Source organism: Xylocopa sonorina, chromosome 3 (genome assembly GCF_050948175.1).
Source record: "Xylocopa sonorina isolate GNS202 chromosome 3, iyXylSono1_principal, whole genome shotgun sequence".
In the NCBI taxonomy this organism is placed as follows: Eukaryota; Metazoa; Arthropoda; class Insecta; order Hymenoptera; family Apidae; genus Xylocopa; species Xylocopa sonorina.
The window spans coordinates 9,135,472-9,159,703 of NC_135195.1; the positions used below are offsets into that span (position 1 = coordinate 9,135,472).

Below are 24,232 nucleotides of genomic sequence, written 5' to 3' on the forward strand. Positions count from 1 at the left end.
GACCAGAACCGTATATTTTAGGTAGGTGTGAAGTTGGTATACACATCTCGCCTTTTATACGATATTTAACGCGGCTCACGATCCTGCTGCCGTGCAATTATCTCAGATACAGTAGCCGTTGCCAATTCCTGCGATAACGGTCGACTCTTCTGCCTCTTTTTTTTGGACCTTTTACCAGCTATCCCGTTAAACGTCCTGACATTTTTAATTAAATCGTCCACTCCTCCTGAAACAATCAAAGATTGAAAAAAATAAATAACATTGAAAAATATCAGCTTTATATTAGATTTAGACAAAAATCCATTGAATTGAAATTCACAGAGTTCGTTCATTGATATGGAATTAATACTTGATTAGAAAAGCTCTTTCAATGCTCTCCTTCATTCATTACAAACTGATAGAGATTAATGAGCGACCTTAGGCGATCGAACGTCTCTTTTTGTCAAATATTGAGGTGACAGTGCAACTCTATCTCGCAATTTACGCCTTTTACATTTGCACCGACTAGACTGTTATTTATTCTATTTAATACGATACGCGCTTTTCCACGTTATAGAATAAGAAAGCAACCTTCGGACATACTTTGTGCATACATCGTTCATATGATTAATATCACAATATGAATATCGCGGTGGCGTCGTGCTCTATCTGTCGAGCGCGTTAAATAAATCGTTCACCAGTATGATAAACGAGAAAATACCGTCGGTGGGACAGTTATCTGTACAATGTAAGACGGAGGAATTGGAAATTGCACTGCATGAATGCGTGGGAATTAATTTGTCAAGTAGAAAAGCCCCGATGAACTGACCGATGCTCACGGCTTTGGACGTGGATAATCGAAATTTATTGTTCGCCTGTAGTGGACCGGTGCCTCTTCAAAGTTGTTAAATACAAATAGACATAAAACAAATATCTCTCCACCAGTAATTGTCTGGTAACTGTTCAACATGCGTCATGGAAGTTCCAAGAGATCCAACGATATCGTGATCGCGATAATCATCGTGACAATACGTTTTGATAACTGGACACGGATGTACTTAGGTCTCCTTCTGGAGAACCGCTTTATTCCGAAACACGATTGGTAGCCGATGCGCACCAGTAGAAACCGGTCATATTACCACGTACCAGTGGCGTGCAAACGGGACGAGGACAAATCGGTATCCCGCCCTTCCCCACGGATGGCAAATTTGGGATCCGTGACCGCTCTTAATATTGCGGGGGGTTGGCGGGTAGGCGGTGTGGTTTCGTTGCGAGGGGTTTAGGGGAGGCAAGGGAGAACAAGGCACGAGCTGCGAGCTGGACGTAACTCGATGTGTTAGTTAACGAATGCGAGAATGCGGCCTGGCGCCAACGCACACGAGCACACGGTTCAACGTGTCACGCACTGTACGCTCTCGCTACCGGGCCTGGTGTATTGGTTTATCCCTCCTACCGGCTTCCCTGGATCCTCTCTCTCCCTGTTGCATAGCTTCGAGACACGCACGCGAACTCCTCGTTTTCTTGCCGTGAAAGAGGAACGATGGGAAGGAAGAAAGAAGACGCGAGAAGAGCCAGTAGCAGTTTAGAGGATATAATAAAAGCATTAAGGTGGCGCGCGAGATATGTAGTCAAAGCTAAGTTGGCGTTTCGAATTCTTTGGAGGATTGAAGCCGGTACATATGTAGAGCATGCTCGGCCCTATCTGTACGAGCACGTATGTATACGAGCCAACGATGGATGAACCGACGTAACTAATTAATCAAACAGGAAGTCCCACAGTTGACTGACGATGGTATCCTACCCGAAGGGTAACAATTCGTATATGGATCTTCTTTTCTACGTACCTTAAAAATTATTAACTTTTGCGCGATAGTTATCACTTGTCAACCTACTTTTCCGTTTCTTGGCACCCATTTCGTCCTGTCATTAGTATTAGTAGCGAAGGGGCTGTGCTAAGCTACATTTAAGATCGGCCAAAGCTCGCACAACTGAAGCAAGTTAAGTATGTATTAACGGGCAAAACCGCCAGGCATGTTAAATCGAGATAGCTACATCATTACGAACTTGCAACTCTGGCTGGCGCCTGCCTATTTCTTGTTCTATAGGGCCAAGATGTAACCCTTACTTTTTCTTTCGCCGCATTGGTACAGCGGTCTTCATTCTCCAAATATCTTCAATCTTGATTCCAGTAATGCGTCAGCACTATATAATACACAGTAGGATCGTCAATCTTCAATCTTACACGTTCGTACATTACTACCCATTAAGTAGATTCCTCGTCAGGTGACGTGCACCGCATACTGGCTACTTAGAAACATTCTATTAGCTCTTATTAACCAAATCATATAATAATTATGGCAGTCGACAGGATTTATGATGTACAAATATTCCTTAATTACTGGCGCTACTTAGTCGCGCGTACGTGCTACCATTGTGTAATATATTCAGCGCAATATCAACTGTATCACGGGAGGAGCGATCTCGGGAAGATATAGTGCCATGCAGCAGCCTCTTGATATTTAAAATAATTATGATACTCAATTAGCCCTAGTGTATACAATGAAATATTAACAATAATAACAAAATGGAGATCGTATCGAGTCCCTATGACTTGGCGCGAGTAATTAAGGAATGGAAATACGTATCACGCGTAAACTATTCGCCAGGATGGCGCCAAGTTGAAAATACCAAGCGTACCAAACTCGAGGGTTGAAAATTAGAATGGGCCACGTAAATTGTATACCTCTGGCAAACGTTGAGAGCCCCTGGTTCTGTGTGTTTATGATGGGATTTAAAGGAGCATCTCTCTTTCCTTCCTCCGACACGGGAACGGGTGAATCTCTTGGTTTTTCACTTCTATCGGTCTTATTGGGCCTTTTTCTGCTCGGACGCCGGGGCGCCGGGACCCGCTACGGTATGAGACTGGACGCGCCGTCACTTCCTGCATACAAAACTGAAGTACCATTAACATTCTTCTGCGGTGCACGATCGGCCGTATTATCTTCTACCGATATAAGTACGTACACGTGCATACCCATACAAAAGGAACGCGGTGTACTCGCATACTCGCGTGGCTCAGTCGATGCCCTAATCTGAATAATGCGATCGACCTGCCATGAATCTTTTCTGCTTCTCTTTTTCATCTTCGTACGGATCACGCGATGTCCATGGCAAGCCGATGGCTTGCTTTCGATATGTATTCACCAGGTACGATTGCTCGAATCGTTCTTGTCCGTCAGCAAAAGGATACAAATTCATCGATCCGCGACACCGATACAATAATTGATATGGATATTTCGATGTTTATACCTGACTTTCGTTCTTAGCCTAAACGCGATGAGAGTCCTAAATACTAAAATAGAAATATTGTGCCATCTGCTCCACCAGTCCAATTGCCTGTCCAATATCTCCGCCGTTTTCTTGGAGTAATCAGGTTTCCCCCGATCATCGATCAGTATAACGAAGAATTGAAAAAGGATGTCCTTTTGGAAAGCAACCATTGCTTTCCGATCTCGCGTTTCAAAGAGACATCTTACGGAGTAATGAGAGCGGAACTGAATGAACTTGTACTCTTGTACTGTACTATTCGCTGAGAAATCCAAGTCCTCGTGAAATACTGTCCTCTTTCAGCCTTGTTAATAACCATATACGTATACGGTATGTAACGTGACGTTAGAAAAGTTCGGTAGGAAAAAAATATACCAACCGGATTGAATGTTTCGGTTTTCCCGCAAGCCAAGCGACGCAACCACCGTGGAAACTGTGTCGCCACAAGCTTGAGTTCCTAGCTGCATCTGGCGGAGAACGGTGCGATTACAGGATCCATGGGTATTGCAGAAGCATGATTCTTATCAATTCTGAATCATCTTCTTTCTAGGGAATAAAGGGATCGATGTGTTGGCAGCGTCTGCGATTTCACTGGTAAAGTGAATTCTGGGTAAAATAACGTGTCGTGTCGGCCGTCGTTATAAAATTTCATCGGTGGGTTCGTTATCAAAACGATTGCACGATAAAAACGTAGTCGCTTCGATTTAATTACGTAATTTCTCTGTACACTTCAATTGATTTACATTAGGATCGAATTTCCTTCTTCAATTTCTAAATATTAAACATTCCCTCGTTGATACTAGCCACTGACCGAGTGTCGTTTACAGTCTTGTATCTGCGTGCTTGCGTGAGTGCGGGGAAGACGATTCTGTATTACGCACAATACTGTTCTGATATTGTTTGTTTTTCTGAATTTTAGTTGTACCGTACCAATTAAGGCCGATCAACGATGATTGACCTCACGGTGAAAACCTTGGATTCACAGAATCATGCTTTCTCCTTGGAGGATGATGTGAGTATTTTTTCCCCTCATTTCCAGAGAACCAATTTTCATTCTGTCTGTTTATGATTACCATTATTAATATCTTACCGTTCTAGACGGTACACTTCACGATTACGTACATATTGATATTCTTGCCTTTACAGCTGCCTATTCTAGAACCAGTATCGTGAATGTACATTTTTTCGATATTTCCATTAATTATTCTTTCATCTCTGTATGTCACTCTTTTAGGTTATTTCCGTAATTATTGTTTGATTCATCACTTATATATGTGTATATATATATTATATATCACTATATATACACATATATATATATATAACTATATAACTATATATATATAACTATATAACTATATATATATAACTATATAACTATATATATATATATGGAATCTCTCAATTCTTGCACTGCAATTCTTTAACAATTTAAATATTTACTATTATACTTAAACAATTTTGTATATGAATATAGTTGTAATATTGTGTAATACAATAATAATAATAATAATAATAATAATAATAATAATAATAATAATAATAATAATAATAATAATAATAATACTATCTTTATGAGTAAAAGTTCCTTTATATTTAATGATTGATACTAATTTACGGACAAACATTAAATTATAGTATATTACAATGCTGTTTGCAATATCATAATTTTTATAATGAATAATTAATATTATAATATTATCAGGAGGAAATGATTGGAAATATAATGCATGATGTAACAATGATGACTGATATGTTTAATGTTTGCACAAAATATACTTAAACATTATTTACTTAGTTATATTAAGAACATGGTCTTTGTCACTACTAATAATGCATATTTAGTATATGTAATAATACAAAGATTTATCATTTCAACCTGATATATTGGCACTATTTGATTCTTATTTAATTATAAACACTTAGTTATGTATAATATTGTTATGAAAATTATTGCTACCATGTAAGTTTAGATTGTTAATATTTCCTTCTGAAGTAGGAGTAGCAGCAATTAAGAATTGATTCTGAATTGTCTGAAAAGTATAAAGTACTGAAAAATAAATATTGTTTTATAGCAAATCACGGTTCGAGGTTTCAAAGAATATATAGCGGAAACAGTAGCAGTACCGGCAGATTCACAGAGGCTTATTTATTGTGGTAGAGTTCTTCAAGATCAGATGAAATTAAATGATTATGGTAAAGAATTTTGTGTTGCATTATAATTGGAAATATTGAGTAAAAACCTTTAACAATCTATACAATTTTATAATTTAGATGTTAATGGAAAGGTTATACATTTGGTACAACGTGCACCACCTCAACCTGGTCAACGTGGAAATGACAGTGGTCAAAGCCAAGGTCAGAATCATGGATCACAGATGTGGCAAAATCCACAGAGAACACATTACCGTCTCACTCGTGCTCAAATGCATGGCAATGCTATGTATTTAGGTGCAATGTCAGTACCAGCTGAAATTGTGGAAGGACATGGTACTATAATTAATGCATTCTTGCAATATAATCGACACCAATGATAAGCAATCTTTTTCCTGCTACTGTCTATACCGTTACCTTTATTCCACCTATTAAAACCATAAATTTTTTCTATAATTATTTGACAGATTCATGTGTCATATTAAATTCCAAAATCTTTTTACTTTACCAACTGATGTGATTCGTACAACTAACTTCAACGTGTCACATATAATTCACAAACTGCAGGTTGCTCATTATTGATCTATAGTTTCCAAGACTGTGTTTTTCTCATCATTTTCTCTGCACTTTTTCTACACAGTATTTTATTTTTTTTTTATATTTAACAGGACTACCAGTACCTCAGTATAGCAACAGTTTGTCTAATGGTCGATTAATCGCTGCGAGACACATGCTTGAACGTGCAGATCGACTTATGGATCGTATTGAGAATCCTTCTCGTCCTGTTAATCTATCCGCGCCTGAAAATAATCGACCACCGCTAAGTCAACTAATGCAAGAATCAGAATTAGAATCAGAACAGTTGTAAGTATAATCTACAATTTGAGTAATAACCATATATGAAGACTAGTAAAATAAATCATATTTCACTTAAAATCTTTTATTTAAACTATGCAGTCTTTTCAGTAATAATGAAAATAGAACAAATGGTGGTGCCCGATTAACAGAGGCTGCAGTAGCTGCAATAGCAGCAGCTTTATCTGCAGTTGGAGCAAATAACGTTACACTACTTCGAGGTTTGTATTCAAGAATCAAATCAAATGATAAATGTAAATTTATATAACAGTGAATTATTACAACAGGAAATGGCGACGACAATGCCGAATCAAGGCCGGCAAACAATGAGACTACCGAGGAACAACAACCGGATGCACAACCGCAATCTGAACAACAAGGGTCTACGTCAAATAATGATGGACAACCTAATCGACGATCACCACCACAGTAAAAATCTTTTCGTATATTTTATAGTTTTCTAGTATAATATTTTGTTGTACATTATTTATAAATTTATTACTATTTGTAGACTTCCCCGACCTCCACAATTGGCAGAGTTACTGGAACTATTACTTCATACTCAATATCGTTTGCGACCTCATTTAGAACGTTACCGTAAACTTATGCATGATGATCCTGCATTAGCTCCATGGGTAAGTACATAATAGTCTCTTTGGCACTTTCAGTGCGGATAATGCCGCACAGCATCACGAAGAACTCGATCGTCATCGAACAATCGATCCGTGCGTGAAATAAAGGCTAAAAATTATTGTAATATTGCAATTTATATACCTTTTACATCGTTTTTGCTAACTGATTAAATGGTATGATACAAATACAAACGTTTGAATTTTGAGAGAAATTTAAGCCATTAATATATTTAGGGACGACGAGTCGTCGAATATCAAGCATTCGTGGATGGTATTAGCGAATGTTTACACTATATGTCACATGCTTTCCATGCCTTAAGCGACATAATAGTGGATATGAGCCAGCAACCTCCTAGGAATTTGCGATGTAGACCAATTATTATTCAACACTCGGCCATCTTGCAACCCGGTATACCAATCCAGGTAGAGGTGAGCACAAGTGACTAATAATTTTTTAATTTCGTTCCATATATAATCAAATTTTTTGATTATGTTTTTATCAGGCACATATTAGCTTACACGGTCGTAATGCGAATAATAATAATGGTAACGAAGAAAATGGAGAAACAGGTACAACTGCACAGTCAGAAACAAGCGAAGGCAACACTGAAGACTCCAATCAACAAGAATCTGAATCTGATACTCAACAACAGACTGAACAGCAGCAGCAGCAGCAGCCACCGCAACAACAACCAGAACCGACACAATCTCCATTTGGTATGTGTTCTGGGTTTCGTATGTTGAAAAATGGTAAATTATTTAGATAAGAAAGTCAAAATTATGTTACAGGTACAGTATTTAACTTGCCAAATAATGTCGAAGTATTAATGGAAGTCAGTCCTGAAGGTAATATAGACGCTACACCTGCTAGTGAACAAACTCAAGGTGGTGAAAATAATAATAACAACAATAACAATAATAATAATGCAGGTAAATGCGTATTAAAAGAATTTAAGAATTATGATTGCCTTTTTACAATATATATTTTTATGTATTAATCATTCTGCTATCCTCTTAGGAAGAATTGGTGGTACTGCTGGAGCATTTTCCTGGGGTTCAGCTCCTCCGCCTGATTTCATACGAAATTTAATGCAAGCTTTTGCCGGACACATGGTACAAGGTGGAGGCATTAGTACCACAACAATTACCACCCGAAATCCTCCGACAGTTGGTCAGCAAACTGTTGCGTCAATGGATAGTGGAAATACAAACGCTGGACAAAGTACACAGGCACGGTATGTTTGTCGTTCTTTTTTTCGTCCAACCTGTATTTTTTATACTCGCTAACTGTCTATCTTTATATAGTACTTAGTAAATTATTTTATATATATTATTATAGAAGCAACGTTGGTACTCATCCGACAACAGCTACGCAAACTAGAAGTACATCGCGTCCACATGTGTTTCATCAACAAACTCATCCCTTAGGTGTAGGGATGAGTATAGGACCAGCATTTGATTTCGATCCATTCCTTCCTTGTAATTCACATCATGTTCGTCGTACGTCAACTACAACTTCTAGTACTGTTACATCTACGTCGCAAGGAACACGTACAAGCCAGACAAATACCGCCGAAACACAAACTCAAGCACAAACCGGTATATTTGTTCAAGAAACTATTAAACGAGTATTATTTGTCTGAATTCTTACAGCTTTATCAAAAGAAATTACGTTAAAATTTATTATTGTTACCGATTGAGGGCAATTTCAATGCGCACATACACGTATATCGTTATTATTATTATTATTACTATTATTTCAGCTACAACTTCAAGTGCAACTAGTAACACCAGCTCTACAAATACTACAGCATCGACGTTACACACGATTCGAAATTATAATTTCATGCATATGCTGCGCTTGATTTTTGGATGCAGTCTTGATAACATAATGCAGAGGCAAGCTGGTGGGAACACTCAACAAATGGAAATTCTAGGGAATGAGTATGTATATTTTTTAGATAATATATTGAAAGCTATTAAATAAAAAAATATTAATTTTCACTAAAATAAATATTAACTTTGTTATATTTCATTACTAGAGATGATCCGACTCTAGCGGACTTACTAGAACGCAGAGGTATACAAATGAGTCTTTTTACGTCTCAGGATTCAGAAACTGCAGACAATATTCTTGTGAATTTATCTGTAGTACTGGTAAATAAGAGATACTTTTATAAAACGTATACTGTCTTGTGAATTAGGATAAAATAATACTAACTTCTTTTCTTTTTAATTTTTTAGCTACAGAATATGACTTTGGAAAGTTTAATAAGGTTACAATCTGGCCAGTTAGAACCACTTTCACATCTTAGAAAACCACTACAAGAATTCTTTCGACATTTGTTTCCAAATGTTGACACGGAAACACTTCAGGAACAAGCTACAGACCAATTGTTATCACAGTTGAGACCACATTTGCAGCGTCTATTTAATAGAGAGGAAAATCTAAGCAGAAACGATTCACGTGTAGATATTTGTGCTACCGTTGAAGCTTTACTTCGTCGTCATATCAAAGATATATTACAACACTTATTTAATAATGGTCCGTAGCATTGTATATGTAGCATTATGATACGCTAAAGTAAGTAAGTTGTAAGGTATTTTTTTGTTTTGTTTTAGACATTGATGATTCTAGATTCGGGCAAGAAATTGTGAATACTATGGATAGTATAGGAAGTCAATTGTGTGCAGTGCTTCGATATTCTATTCCTAATACATGTGAAGTAGGACTTGGATTAATTGCAAGAAATTTCGTGGTATGTTACGTATCGTACGTAGTTATGTAAGAAACATTCATATCTTCTGCATTTTATTAATAGAATTTATTTTTTAAATAGGAGGGAATGTTGGATGGTATCGACCTCATGATGCGTATATCCATAACGGGTTTGCTTGCTTTCCAATTCGAAACGTACTCTTCACGAGTTATACAACCACCAGATTCAGAAATTCTTCCACTTTTGAAATACAAGGATATATCTGTGCAAGCAACAACGGTGCCTTCGGCTGTCACACATCAATCTTCACAAATAAAATCTGAGGCAAGTTGCTTGTTTATAAAATTTTCACCTTTCGACACTCAAGCGTTTTCTTTTTATTTCAACGTTTAAATTTGATTACATAGCCTATGGAGACAGAAACGTTCGAGGCATCTTCTTTACCAGAAGATGGTGAAGATATTCCAGAAACGTTCCCAGGTCACGAAGCATTACCTTCAGTAAGTATTTTATACCTCTTTATTATTTTTTTGACTGAGCGAAAATTAATTATTAATTTTTACAACGAATTCAGAATCCAGAACCAAAGTCATGAATGGTATACGGGTACTTACTGTGAATAACAATCTAACGAAATATTTATTTTAGGATTGGGTACCAATAATAGCTCGAGACGGAATAAGGCAACGGCGCCAGTTACAAATGCAGGGAATGCCGAATGGTGGTGTAGCGACATTCAGTGATGCTTACTTAGGTACATTGCCCACTAAACGGCGCAAGCTTATAGAACAACAAAAGCCACGATTATTAGTGAGTCCTACACCTAATCATTCAGCGATAGCAGCCTCTATGGAACGTTTAGTGAGAGAGGGTGTAACCCGAGCGAGTGTTGAAGAGGTTGAAGGTGCTGCGGTCGCTGTGGCCGTTGATCCGGGTGTTAGACGTGCATTTGGTCAAGCAATCAGAGACTGCTTGAATCCCCACAGATACGGAACGCCAGATTTTCCAGATCCTTTACGTTTCCCAAATGCGACTAAATATTTTTCTGACCAGGATAGGCAATCGAAATAATAGCCAGCTCGAAACGGTTTGTAAAATGGAAGCAGTTCGCAATGATTTAGAATATTTATAAAGGAGAAATCAGGTAGTGTTTAAAAAAAGGGGAGAAATTGCAGTGACCAAGAAATAGAATGAAATATATACAAATATATATTCAGAACTGTCATTGCAATCGTGATTGTATATGTCAGCTCAACGTATCAACATATGGAATGTTTTCGAATATCACACAAATGAAACGATACGCGAATTATTTAATTTATTTAATGCAAATGCCATGTCTTTTTATAAACTGTCATTGACAATTAACAGTGTACATTTTTATGTTCGTAAAAATTGCCGTCGATTGGTTACACTCGCTCTCTCTCCCAGTTTACTCTAAACATTAAGTGACGTCGACACGACACCAATATTAAAATACTTCTTTCATATTAAACCGCGTTTTCTGTAGAATTATTGTCATGCAAATGAAATGTATTATTATTAATCAAATGAACACCTGTGTAGGTATTATACATACGGTAATGTGTATTATCTTATTTGTGACCTATGCATACTATAAGCACTATTTAAGTGTCGTTGATATTAAGATGATACTTTTAATATTAATTTTATCCTTTTAATATTGATGATACTACCGGTCGATATCAATTACACTAACTTATAGTCCAATATTCGATGTGAAGAAAAAAAAAAGTATAATTAATCCGTGGTGGTATTTAAAAAAAAAGAATGAAAAAATAAAGTTGATTAGAAGGGATTTAATACATCTCACTGTAATCATAAATATACAGGGCTATAGTTTGTATCATGTAAGATTTGTTGAACAATGCGTTATAAACTTTATCTAAGTAATAATGTCTGTTTGTGATTTATGTACATAATTAATTTCAATTGTGTAACGTTGAATAATTCAGAGAAGCAGACTTTATACGAATCAAGGTACTGTACTTTATTTACAATTTTGATAATGTGCATGAGAAATGATTTTAATCATACCGTCTTGTAAGTGGATTTGATAAGTCTTAAAACTACGGAAAGTGAATGGAATAGCCTAATGTGCAACAGATGAGATGATTTCAAATTACACGTACGTATTAATATTAGGGAACGTACAAGAATATTTGATAGAAAATATATAACGTTAATAAAGTAATGGAAGTAATTTTATGCGATGGTGATTTTGATTTTGAAAAGCTGTATTGCTTACACCGGGAGAGAGAGAGAGAGAGAGAGAAAACTGCTATAAGGAAGAGCGAGACAGATGTTGTCGACCCTACTTTGGAACCCGTGGCGCCATCTCTGTGAAAAGTGCTCAAACTGCTCGCACAGCGTTATCGACAGCGAAGTGAACTACCGAAGCACTAGCGTCATCTCTCGGAGAAGAGCTGAAACTAGTCGGTCATTAGTTTCACTACTTTCTGCAGAGATGGCGCTAGTAGTTCTTGAGTAGTTCACTTCGCTGTCGGTACCGCTGTGCGAGCAGTTTGAGCACTTTTCACAGAGATGGCGCCAGGTGTTCTTCAGCAAGGTAGGTAACATCTGTCTCACTCTTTCTTATAGCTTCCTTATATATCTTTCTCTCTCTTACCTCTAAAGTGGGAAATATAAAATAAATTACAATAAAACTATTGAAATATTCCATGAATTGCAATAAAAGCACTGAGATACGCAAGAAGTTACAATAAAACTAGTGAAATATAGAAGAATATATAGATCACTGTGACAAAGTTGTGTTATCGGGGTAATTGGTTTCAAAATTCGGTGGGATTATTCGATCGTTTCCATGTTTTTGTTGCTATTACCATCTATGGTGCGCGTTCCAATTTTTCCGATCGTTCCCGATTTCCTATCAGACCCACCGTTCAGCGTTGCTGTACACATGTTTCACCGACTAACAATAACTACTTTTTGCCTGTTCTTGTTCCGTTGAATATTTACGACACGATTTAGTTGGTGACTTCGCGATTTACGAGCCAGCCATAATCGCGGGCATTTTATTCGGTTGTGCATTATTCCGACAACCGTACTTTTCAGTTCAACGAAAGAGAGAAAAGCATTGTAACGCGTTGATTCGCTGAAACGCACTTGTGACCGCTACTTGCCGGCCGATAAATGATTGCGACTGGTTTCACTGGAAAGAAACTTTGCAATGTCCGTTGTAACGTTATCTTGGCAAGACCGTAAAAATCGTGGCTAGTTTTTTTTACAGTTAACGATAAAGTAAAATTTTAATTGCCATATACTTCTCTGCATTCGATATACTTATAAAACGTGAAAATTTACGTAAAATGCCACCAGCGAGCGTTTCGCAAATAAAGTGGGCATAACGCGATTATGTGCGCGAAACGAGAGGAACGGTATTGATCATTAAGTGCTGAGATTCCGAAGTGCGAGGGGCGAATCGAATTGGATCGGATCGGATCGGATCTGAAACGTCGAAAGCATTATACGTCCAACTTTATCGGGGAATAAAAACGTTTTATCGTCGAAATAACGGGTTAGATTGTTTGGCGATGTTAATTGTTTCTTCGCGATAACCGATCCAATGTAGAAGTTGAACATGTTGAGACGCGATAAATCACTTATCGCGGGCAGGTAAACGCAGATAATAAAGTTAACGCTTCCTCGTTGTATTATGAAATCGAACTTGACCATCTCCTTCTGACGTCGAGTGAAAACGGTTAAAAAAATAAAAAAAAGGATGGTTTAATGATATAGAGTAACGGGGCATTCGAACGATCAAATATGTTGTCAATATTTCAGAGCTATCAGGATTATTATATGCACGTAAAGGACCCTCGCTATATCTCATATCTCTTATTATCATCAATACTTGTGAGGACCCTGAATATCGACAACAAGTAAACGTCGTTACGTTTAAGATATTCGTCAACCTTAGAACATAAACGTTGCATATTCATCATTGTCTCAGAATAAACGTTCATAAATGTTACAAGCCTATCAAACCTTTTTTGCGGCACGATATTAGAAAATTTATTCTTGCCACTAAAAAGTTGTAGCGCATCAACGGTCGTGTACAGAAAATTGATGATTCAGAGAGCCGAAGACTGGTCTTGATCGAAGTATACGTAGTCTACACGATAATTGATCGCGCGATAAGACGAAATCTGTAGAAGAAACGAATTTGGTCTTGGAGGGTGTTACGAAAAAAAAGAGTAAACCAGGGAGAGAGAGAGAGAGAGAGAGAGAGTAGGATGATTTAATGGCAGGGGTGGACGGGTCGTTCGCACCAACCCTTCTTGTATTTAGCAGAAGGAAAAGAAGCAACGAAAGAAAAATGAATTTCCTTTCCTCTACTAGTTGCCACTCTCTAATAGGCGCTCGTTAATATTGCGAGTACCACTCTTGAATATCGAAGAGAGGTTTCTACCCTTCTTTTTTTGGGGAGGAGGGGTGGGGTATTTTACCATTTCTCCTCACCGCCCTTACGCGGCCATCGCTCGATCTCGTTCCCGCGAACACCAGGAGGATCGTTTCTCTTTTTCGCTTTCGCCGCAACGCGAGCGTTCGTCGGATTAAGGCATAATGAAATTACGAGGGTCACGTCATTTTATAAAACGATCGTTAAAGCGTCGAGAGTGTTCGCTCGCCGTGGCTCTCGTCGAAATGACACCGCATTGAAAACGATCGATCGAAATCTCTAGCGAGAGAGAGAGAGAGAGAGCAGCTCGGGGCGATGGGGGAACGAGGAAAAGGAACAGAGCTGGGAGGGGGAAAAGTGAATTTCCGTGGAAAGAAAAAAAGGAGGAAAGAAAGGGGATAAGTGGAATTTTATGTACAACACCGGCACGCTAATAAATCGGGCCTGGCTATAAAATCGATTATTAATTTAATCCGGACATTTTGACGAAATGTATTGGAATCCGCTGAAATATTAGGGCCAAAACGATGTACATTGACTTAGGTTGTTATGAACGGCTGTCATAAGCGCACACGGAATTTTATGAACATGCACGGCTGTTAACATTCCATGTGCCAAAATTCATTATAATTTATTGATACGTCAAATATATCCGCAATTCTCTCGCCCGTTCGCTGCTCTTCAAAATAACGAGAGAGAGGGAGAGAGGGAGAGAGAGAGAGGGGGAGAGAGAGAGATATCGTGCACGTATGCACGCGCGCATACATATCGACCCGGTATGTTTCAGTTTTCCTTTCGTTTTATTTTCAATCGTTCATATACCGTTTCCGCGCATCCTCGCCGACCGTGTCGATTTTTCGCGATTCCGTCAATGAGCGCGCGAGGTCGCCGAAATGGGCTGTCCGCATGTCGCCGCATTCGTAAATACACCCGTAACGATATAATTGGACGCGTCGCCGGCGTGTATTAGTTATACACGTATCCGGCGCCAGCGTGTCGCAATTGTTCTCAGGCTTTGGTAATACTATTTTTCGACATTATCCAATACGAACCGTCTGGCTAGAAAGCTCGTCTTTTTTAATCGATCGATACGGATATTTTCGACCAGCGCGATAAATGCAGTAAGATCGATAGGACGGATCCAGTTAGTATCGGTACATAGTTTGGAAAAACAGTCGAGAAGCATAGAAACTTTTTCACGGGAGGGATAACACCTTCGTTGCACTTGTCAACGAAACGGTTGAGCTACCAGGAACGATATCGTCGAATGGACCTCCGGCTGCTCGTTGTCGCGGCTAGGAACAAGAGGATTTTTCGGAGTCTGGGAGCGAAAGGCGTTGGTATTAATTGGCTGGACTCGTCCGTGTGGAGTGGGAACGGCACTACTACCACCACTACTACCACCACTACTACCACCACTACGAAGGTAGTAGAGAGCGACGACTATCACCAGCAGCAACCGACCAACCCTCTACCTCTACCATCACCGACTCAGGAACGCTTATTCTCTGGCGTTGGAACATTTTTCGTGGTCCGTGCCACGGAAATGTTCGTTCATTTGGTGACCGTCCCTGCTGGGGCTCCTCTTTCTTCTTTCTTCGGCGACCCCTGGGGTCGTAGCCGTACCCTAGCTACGGAACTCGAGGAGACCAGCGGGAGTATAGAGGTCCGCGCTCTCGGTTGTAGCTTTGTCTATACACACGTATACCGGCACGTAGAAAGGCATAATAAAGGTCGGAGGGGGGAAAACAGTCCGCGCGGAGTTAACGACTGGCTGTCAACGGGATCCATATGGAAGCCAGTTGGCCGGAGTTACTACGCTCTTCCGGCAGGATTGGCCTTTTTCGTTCCCGATTACGCCTCTTTATTCGCCCACTGGGCGTCGCCAGGGATTTTTCTCCGCGCAGGTTGGCTGCAGCGGCCTGTTCGCCTCTGTTATAGGCCGACGCGGTGGTTTTTCGCCATTGCGAAAGCGTAACGTCGAGTCCGCGCGGACTAAACCGAGGCCGAGGTTAAGACGCCTTGGCAATCAAGTAGAACCTCGGGCAAGCAGGGGCGGTTATGGGTGGTTATCGGAAGGGGGTGCACCAGTCGTACCGGTATAGAGAAAGAGAGGATGTATACGAAGGCGGCCATATTTAGAGAAGGAAATCAGTGAAGAGCATTTCGCGCCGTGTACCGTGTTCGACCGTCTGTCCTTATCTCGCCTACGATACGCTCTCTCCATCCCTACATTTTCTTTTCTCTTGCTCGTCCTCCTTCCTCCTTCTGCTCTCCTCTACGTACCGCGCCCGTCTGCGCCCGTTCAATTTTGACGGATGAAAAGTAACCGAGGTCGTCAGAAGCGGCCGAGGTTTCCTCTCGCCGATGGAGAATTATGGTTTTGCGGCGACGAAGGCGTCTACGGCGATCATCGGCACGCTAAAAGACGAATCGAAACGTTGTTCCACGCCGCGCACTCTCTCTCTCTCTCTCTCTCTCTCACCTTATTCCCCTTTCACCGCGCGGTAGTGACGTCCTTTTAGCACGCGCGTTACTCGTGGTACTTTACGCACTCCAAAGAACTCGTCGCTTCGTATCTTCTCGTCTCGACGATCAGTTTTTATGGCCAGAGGGAGAGAACGGTTCACGGTGTTTGTTATTAACCGGAGTGTAGAGGGCTGCGACGTACCGGAGAAACTCCGTCCTCGTAAATAGACCGGCGCTGATCGGGAAACTATTGTCGCCTATTCGATTCGATGCTGAGACAGAAGCGTGCTTCATGATTTTCCATCGGCTATACACACCCGGCGACTTATCTGCGACGTTCCCTTGCGCTTGTATCGCGCAGTTCGCCGTCGCGTGTTCCCAACCTACGAAGAATCACCCTCTTTGCTAACCGCAGTCTCCGCAGGGACGTGTGCGCGTACACACGTACACGCGAGCGTATTCGTGACGAGCGTGCAATGGCGTAGAAATTAAAACTATTACGCTATTCGCGTAGGAACCGTATTTGCTTAAGCTCACGCGATCCGGCTATCGTTAATTCAACGAAAAATTGTACCACTTTACGTTGCACCGAATTTTATGCCGATCGATATCTATCGCGAATTTTATATCGATCGAACGCGAACGTTCGATCGATATCCATCGAGCAGTCGTACATCAACCGTAACTCGGTCTAAGATTAGTTTTACGATTTTGTCCCTCGAGTGCAGCAGGATAACGGGGAAGGAATGGGCCATTTCTAAACGTGCAAACGCCCCGCTGCACGCGTCAATGCGCTCGCGTATATGTATAACCTCGAATCGGAGCGATCATTCGAGCTAGGCAGCGACAGAGCTTTTCAAGCGGTTTTTTGTAGTCGTCGACGACGACGACGACGACGACGACGACGACGACGACGCCGCCGCCGGTGCTATATGTAGTTGGGTGGGTTGGTGTCGTCGACGAGCGCGAAACGTTGCTCGAAGCTCAAGAGCTTTTTCTGCATCGCGCCTTCACGGTATGTAATGTCATTTCTCTTCGCCTCGGTGCTGTGACGAAAACACTCTACCCGATTTCTCTCACCGTTCCTTCCTCTCCCTTCTTCTTTTTTTTTTTTTTTTTTTTTTTAATATTCCGCCAGTACCCGGCCTTTTTTATTTTCCACTCACCGCGATGTCGGAACGTTCTCAGTTAAGGGGTTACCTCGCGAAAGAACGCGGTTTTTTCGATCCTCGTCGCGCGCCATCTGACCGTTCTCTGTGTACGAACCTTGGACGCATTTATCGTCGTCACGGTCGTCTGACAAAGGGGAGCGATTAAAGCGCGATGAACAAAAAAAAAGTATGATAATATATTAAAAAGTAATAGTCCGTTTCTCTTTCTTGTCGTTATCTCTGTATCCCCTCTTTCTCGTTTCCACTCTCTTCTCGTTTCCCTTTGTTTCGTCCGTCGACGGAATGAGAACGCAGGTGGAGCGTTCGCGATAAAAAGCATTTTCTACGAACCAAAGGAACACCCCCTTTTTTTTCCTTTTTTTTTTCACCGCTTTTCCCCGCTTTCGTACGTTATATACGTATACGCGTTATCGACGCGCGGCAGAATTATTTTTTGCCCCGGCTTTTATCGACCTACCCGCTTTTGTTCCGTACGAACGACTTCGGATAGGATTCTAATGACTTTTCATATATCAAATCCCTGCTGGCCGAGTAAGCCAGGTTCAAAGATCCCAACGGTGCCGCGGCAACTTTTCCGTTTAAACGGTAACGAGACCGATCTAACTTGCGCGGCCGCGCGGGGTGATAAAACTTTCCGCTTGATCTATTGCCGCTTCAGCAATTAATTCCCGCGCTCGCGGCCAGCTGATATCGGCATCGGCTCGTGCGTCGGTTATCAGGAAGCGTGGAAATAGTGACGGCCAGTGGGAACACGCCGGATCGCGGCGTTATGGGTGTTTTCGCGGAAAATCATTTTTTGATCGTTTTGCCAAACACGCCCACGCTCTGTGTACGTATAAATTCCGAAAACCGATCCCGACCGATCTTCGTTAGAGTTTTTATCTGAACCGTTCGCGTGTACACGGACCTTTCCAACTAGACGAACGGCCATAATACGACGGCATCGATGCTAAATTAACCAGCAGGGGAGCTCAGGCCATTCTACGAAACCAGATCCATCTTCTATCGTGAATAATTCGTGCTCTATTTGCGGACGAATCTCTGATAAGTTTTTCCTATTATTTCTTCGGTTCGTAGAGTATTGCATTCTCAACGGCATGAAGTATGTACCATCGATAACACGGATTTCTTTTTAGAGCGCATCCAGTGCGTCATCGGTTCTAGTGGATATAGATAGTGTGGCAAGGACCACAAATGATGCGTCATCGACTTGGATTTTCAGATAACAGATGATTTTAGGTGACTACTTGGCTATTGAATCAATCCGATACCGCCGATATGACGTGTGCTGTATTTTTCGATTGCACAAGTGTACGTGTATCACCTCGTTTTATCTTCTTTAACCCTCGAGAAGTCGTATTGGTAATGAAATAGAAAAATATACTCGCGTCGTCTCTCGTTGTTCGTTTCGAACAAGGTTGGCCGCTAATCAAAACTTAACCGTCCGAATTACACGACCGATCGATCGGCGTCGTCAATTAGTCAAATTGCTCGAATAAATATCATTTCCATTAAAGTTTAACCGTGCGCCCCGGAGCCGAGACCGAAATTGGCCCGTTTCATAAACCGAGCCGACAATGATCGGTTTATTCGCCGTTGATAATTAGGCGGTTGACAAAATAGCGTCGTGGCTGAAATCCGTGAGCGGGCACGGTGTCGAAAAAGGAGATCGTTTAAGAATAGCCGATCGATCGGGCAGGTTGCGCACAAGCTATCTCTATATAAACGGGATTGCGGAGTGGCTAAGCGCGAAATGCTTTCCCCGGATATCGAGCGGACGTGTACCTACCCGCCGCGTTGCGATTGATGGTCGAGCCAATTGGCAGCCGGGCACTTGGCAAGAATGATGCAATTAACCAATAAACACGTTTTCCAACCGGTCAACCGCACGTACACGGCAGAGAGCAAGCGGTACACAGAGCCCGCGCCGGGATACTCTCCCGCCGCGTACAAGAGACACGCGTCGTCGTAGCCAACCTCGTCCTCGCGAGGAGTCACGTTCCGCCTCTCCGTCAGGTATGTATCTCCGACGATTATACGCTTTATCTTCGATCCTGTCGCGATCATTCGATCGACGTACGATTCTCTGAAATCGAACGTTCTGCCTCTGAATCTAAATAAACCGGTTCGCGTTCGCTTCCTGTACGTACGGGGTGTCCGTTTCGATCGAGGTTTTATCCGCGCTCGAAGCAGAACGGGATATTTTTACGCAAAATCAATGATCTTACGTGTATACAGTTGAGTAATTCATTTGGTTTTAGGACTGATTCGGTCATCCGAACTTTGACCGTGCTTGTAATTTAAATAAGGCTCTGGAATCGATATGATTCGAGTGAGAAATGCCGCTGACTTAACGAAATTTAAAGGCGAACGTTTAATTCGGTTGAACGCTTTGATTGAATGGCGTTATATATTCACACTGGCCACTTTATTCTCATTTTTGTCGAACGAAACGAGCCGTTCAACCAAATGGAGCGATTGTAGTGCGAAACCGCGATGATCTCGTCGTAACAAAGGTTGTTACTTCAAATGTATCCGTTTAAAGCGGACACCCTGTACACGCCTGGATCGAGGCGAAACTTTGCTCAGCTTTGGTAAAAGGTTTTGTTTCGGTGGCTTTAACTGAGGACGAAAATCGGAGACTGCGGAGATCGCGTGCATACGTGTTTCGTTTAACCGACACGTTTCGTTTTAACATTCGAACGATGTTGGTTCGAGTTGGTAACGTTGGAAGGAACGTTATTGTACGGTTATACGTGTACACAGTACCACCGACGGGGTATAGGATAGACCACTCACCGGATGCATTTTTCTGACCCGAGAATTCGGAGGCTTCAGAGCCTCGTATATATAATTTCTAAACTGTTGGAAGAAAAGCTGGGATTTTTTCGCACGATCGATAGTTGGTAAGACAAGTGGAGTATCAATGATTCTAGTAGGTACTTGAGCGAGGGAATATTGGTTTTCTTTCGGCGAATCGGGCGAGATTCGCATGCATGGGACGCATTACGCTGGTAATCGTGTAATCTTTCGATGGCGCTAGAGTTATCACGTATGTACCGTGCAATCGATTCGACGCATGCCGATCAATTTCGATACCGCCAACACCCCTCCCGACCACCCGTACCCATTTTACGCCGACGAACTAACTGAACAATGGACCGACGTAAATAAATACACCGTGTGAACGGAGGAATTCTGTCGGCATTAATAAACCATGCGTTGACTAACAATCGCGTTAAACAAACTATAAACATCGATGATCCTAAATGCTCGTCACCGTTATTGATAAACGCGAATCGGTCGGCCGGCTATTTAATAGGGGACATTGTAGCTCGACGAGCAGGACGGATCGATCCGTCGTGGCTGTTATCGCGGCGAAAAAAGGCGTACGACGTGAATTGATTGCGATTCGATTCTAATCGGAATAATAATAATAGTAATGGTTTTATTACACTATTAATACGACATTAATATCGCGATGTACGTCGCGAATGAATACGATTTCAATCGCCACGTGTGTTCAGGCTCTGATGCGTGTACGAGTTAATTAAAATATTCAACCGGCAATGAAAATATTATGCTGATCGCGAAAACAGTTGGCGACTTTTATTGGTTCAACCATTATTTTCGTGATCGCGAGCTCGTAACCTCACTTGTTTTTGAATTACGAAGCAATTTCGTTTATCTATTTCGTTTATTTATAGCACCATTCAAGAGTAACAACGCATGCCCTGAAACTGCAACAATAAGTAGCAAGTCCAGTTAATTGTACGATCATAATTTTTTTTTCTTTTCGAACGATCCGTGTAAGCGGAGGATACGAAATAGATCTGTTAAAGTAGGGAAGAAAGGGCTTAAAGGGGAACGATCGGAGGGACAAGATAGAAGAAAGGATGACGAAAAGCTCAAGGGGATAAAGGAGCAGACGTCACGCAGCTATGTAACTTGGAGAAAATGGATACACAGGGTGAAGGGAGGAAAAAAGGTGGTCGTTAAAATGTTTAGTAAGTACGATGAAATGGGAAATGTTTGAGAAGACGTCACCCATCCGTCACAGCCGACGTCGTAAAACGGGGCGTTAACTCGGCTCTGTTTGCGGGAGAAGGCAACCGGTTTTTACGCGTGATCTGTCGCGGCTCGCGCTACGTTCGAGCGGAGAAACGAGAAGAAAAGGCGTAGGGACTCGTGGAAGGAAAAATGGCGAGAAATAATTATTCGGTCGGTTTTAACGTAACGCGCGCGTGATATTTCGCGTGAATGTGTTACTTTCGTCGCGGGCTTATCCGATTAATCGCGTCGTCGGTAAGATAACACGGGGCAAGGAATTTCGTATCGAGCGTTCCAGTTCGATGACAGGTGATGACGTGTTCCTTTGCCAGCTTTCGCGTCAGCTCGAATTATATGGCACAGATTTCTGTACGTATCTTGTACCGCAGCGAATGGTTCCGTGCTTTACATGCCCCTTTACAAATCGCGCCCAACCGCTCGTGAATATTACCCAATTAAAAGCGGAATCCCACGCAGGTAATTACATGTTTACTTAATCGACGTGCGAGTGATTTTCTAACATGGAAACCGACGTGTAACTTCTCATTTTATCCCGTAATGCCTGTAGGAAATCAATCTCCGACTGCCGGGGTCGGTTTTATCGTGATCTGCTTTTATTGATTTTAGATTAATAAACCGAGTTGAATTAATTCGCCAGTGAAACGAGTAATCTGTAAAAATTTAATTTTACGGCGGAATGAAAAAAAAAACATTTTTGATTTCCTGTATAAAATCAGCTTTTGCTCGAATATTTTTTTTACTCTATATTTAGGAATCAATTCACATGTACGTATCCGCATATAGCTAGATAAAGCCACGAGTATAGGCCCATGTTATATAAAACATAACCGTTTCGCAATTATACCAGAGCGATCACGATATCAAATACGAAACGGCCTCGTAAAATATGGAAAACGAGAGTCATCTTTACCAGATTTCTTTAAGCTCCGCCTATTAAATTAATGAACGTTAATATTTCACGATTAAAACCGTCGAACGATAACCAACAACAGCGTGTGGCAAGATTCTACACAGCGCGAGACAACGGCGACCAAAAAAAGAAAAAAAAAATGATGGCACCCTTTGATCCTCGCGTTCACCACGTAACGATTAGCTGGCACAATTACAGCCGCTAAAGCACGTTGCACGGTACACGATGCCTGGACTACGGTGTCATTAACGAGTCCCGGTAATTTCTTCTCCCATTTGCTTGGTGTACGCGAAATTTTCGTGACTCGCTCGCTCGCTCGCGTGTCATCGCTCGTTAAAACCGTTCTCGCTCTTCCCGTCTCCTGTGACCAAGAAGTGTCTCCTCTTCGCTCGTCCCCGCGCCCCTGTGCTTTTTACCCCCGCTAAATAACGATAAGATTAAGCGTCACCGGGCCGAGTGCAGGAAGAGCAAAGTGATAATAATTGTTTGCTGGGAGTTGAGGCGGAAAGGTCGTCGATGGTTACCACCCCATCCGAAGGGGATGAACGTCGAAGCTTGTCGTTAGAAGGGTGTGCATGCGTGTAGACGACGTATATAGACACGTCGAGAGATACTACAGAGGAGAGTAGTCGGAGTCAGTGGGACGAAAAGAGAGTGAGACAGTGGGAAGGGTTTGGGGGATGATGGTCGCCGGAGTAAGGTCGAGGATGAGACGGACGGTCGACCGTGAAGCGGCGGGAACGAAAATGAGAGAAACTAAACGGGCGTGACGAGGATGACAGATGAACCGAGAACAGGCTAAACTCCAATCTGAAAGGTTCGTGGCTACAAACGGGACGAGTGTAAACTAAACCGAAAAGCCTGGGACCGTGGTGGAAGGTTCTGGTGATTGTAGCGGAACGATCGTTGGATGAACGAGGGATTTAGCGAGGGAAAAAGAAATGTATTCACCGTTTCCTCTCGTTCGTTCCTTTCTATTTTCGAGCAGACACGAGGAGAGACGATCGCAGTTTAATATGGTTTAACGTTAGATTAGGCATTTTTACGAGCGCCAAGACAAACGGATAATCGTTCGGGAGTCATTGGAAGCCACCCTGGGTAGTTTAATTTAATAAAAGCATCGAAGTAGTCGCGGTAGCGCGGCATTCGTTATGAAGCGATCAAATTTGCATGTAATAAAGAGGAAGGTTAACACGGGTTTTCCGGTGCGCGTTAGAGATGTTGTAGCGTGTCTCGGGTAATAATTTAATACGCGTACCGGCGTAATGCAGCTACAGGACTCGCCGCAAGATCTACCGCGCGCAAAATCTCGTTTTTCTGTAAGTAAAAATGCAAAGCGGATCGGGACGAACGGATTCCCCGTCTCGCTGAAAACGTATAGGAGCCATCGGTGGCGCGAGGGCGCGCGCAACTTCGGAGCAGAACCGGATGGAAAAGAGACGCACGATCTAAGAGGCCGATTGTCGGAGGCGCGAGAGCGAAAAAGAGAGAGAACGATC

The 24,232-nt window shown here is 41.7% G+C and overlaps 2 protein-coding genes across 7 annotated transcripts in view; both read left to right on the plus strand.

The window, feature by feature from the left end:
- Positions 1 to 3,856: 3,856 nt before the first annotated feature.
- On the plus strand, positions 3,857 to 11,584 carry LOC143422504 (uncharacterized). Of its 6 annotated transcripts, none has more exons than XM_076893193.1 (20): positions 3,857 to 3,960; positions 4,226 to 4,318; positions 5,382 to 5,502; positions 5,581 to 5,796; positions 6,129 to 6,324; positions 6,418 to 6,536; positions 6,603 to 6,744; positions 6,827 to 6,950; positions 7,182 to 7,376; positions 7,451 to 7,664; positions 7,737 to 7,877; positions 7,966 to 8,182; positions 8,287 to 8,546; positions 8,711 to 8,891; positions 8,990 to 9,104; positions 9,192 to 9,492; positions 9,570 to 9,706; positions 9,788 to 9,991; positions 10,075 to 10,167; positions 10,316 to 11,584. In XM_076893193.1, the coding sequence occupies exons 2-20, from the start codon at positions 4,256 to 4,258 to the stop codon at positions 10,736 to 10,738; spliced, it is 3,462 nt and encodes a 1,153-aa protein (XP_076749308.1). In that variant the 5' UTR covers positions 3,857 to 3,960; positions 4,226 to 4,255; the 3' UTR covers positions 10,739 to 11,584. The 6 variants fall into 6 exon arrangements, with proteins under 6 accessions (XP_076749308.1, XP_076749312.1, XP_076749313.1 ...); XM_076893197.1 differs by having other exon boundaries at positions 7,743 to 7,877; XM_076893198.1 differs by having other exon boundaries at positions 7,182 to 7,370.
- An 11,855-nt stretch (positions 11,585 to 23,439) lies between these two features.
- LOC143422388 (protein groucho) overlaps positions 23,440 to 24,232 on the plus strand; it is a 50,233-nt gene continuing 49,440 nt past the window's right edge. Inside the window, exon 1 of the mRNA XM_076892976.1 lies at positions 23,440 to 23,550. The gene's annotated coding sequence lies outside the window, so the exon portion shown is untranslated. The remainder of the gene's footprint in view (positions 23,551 to 24,232) is intronic.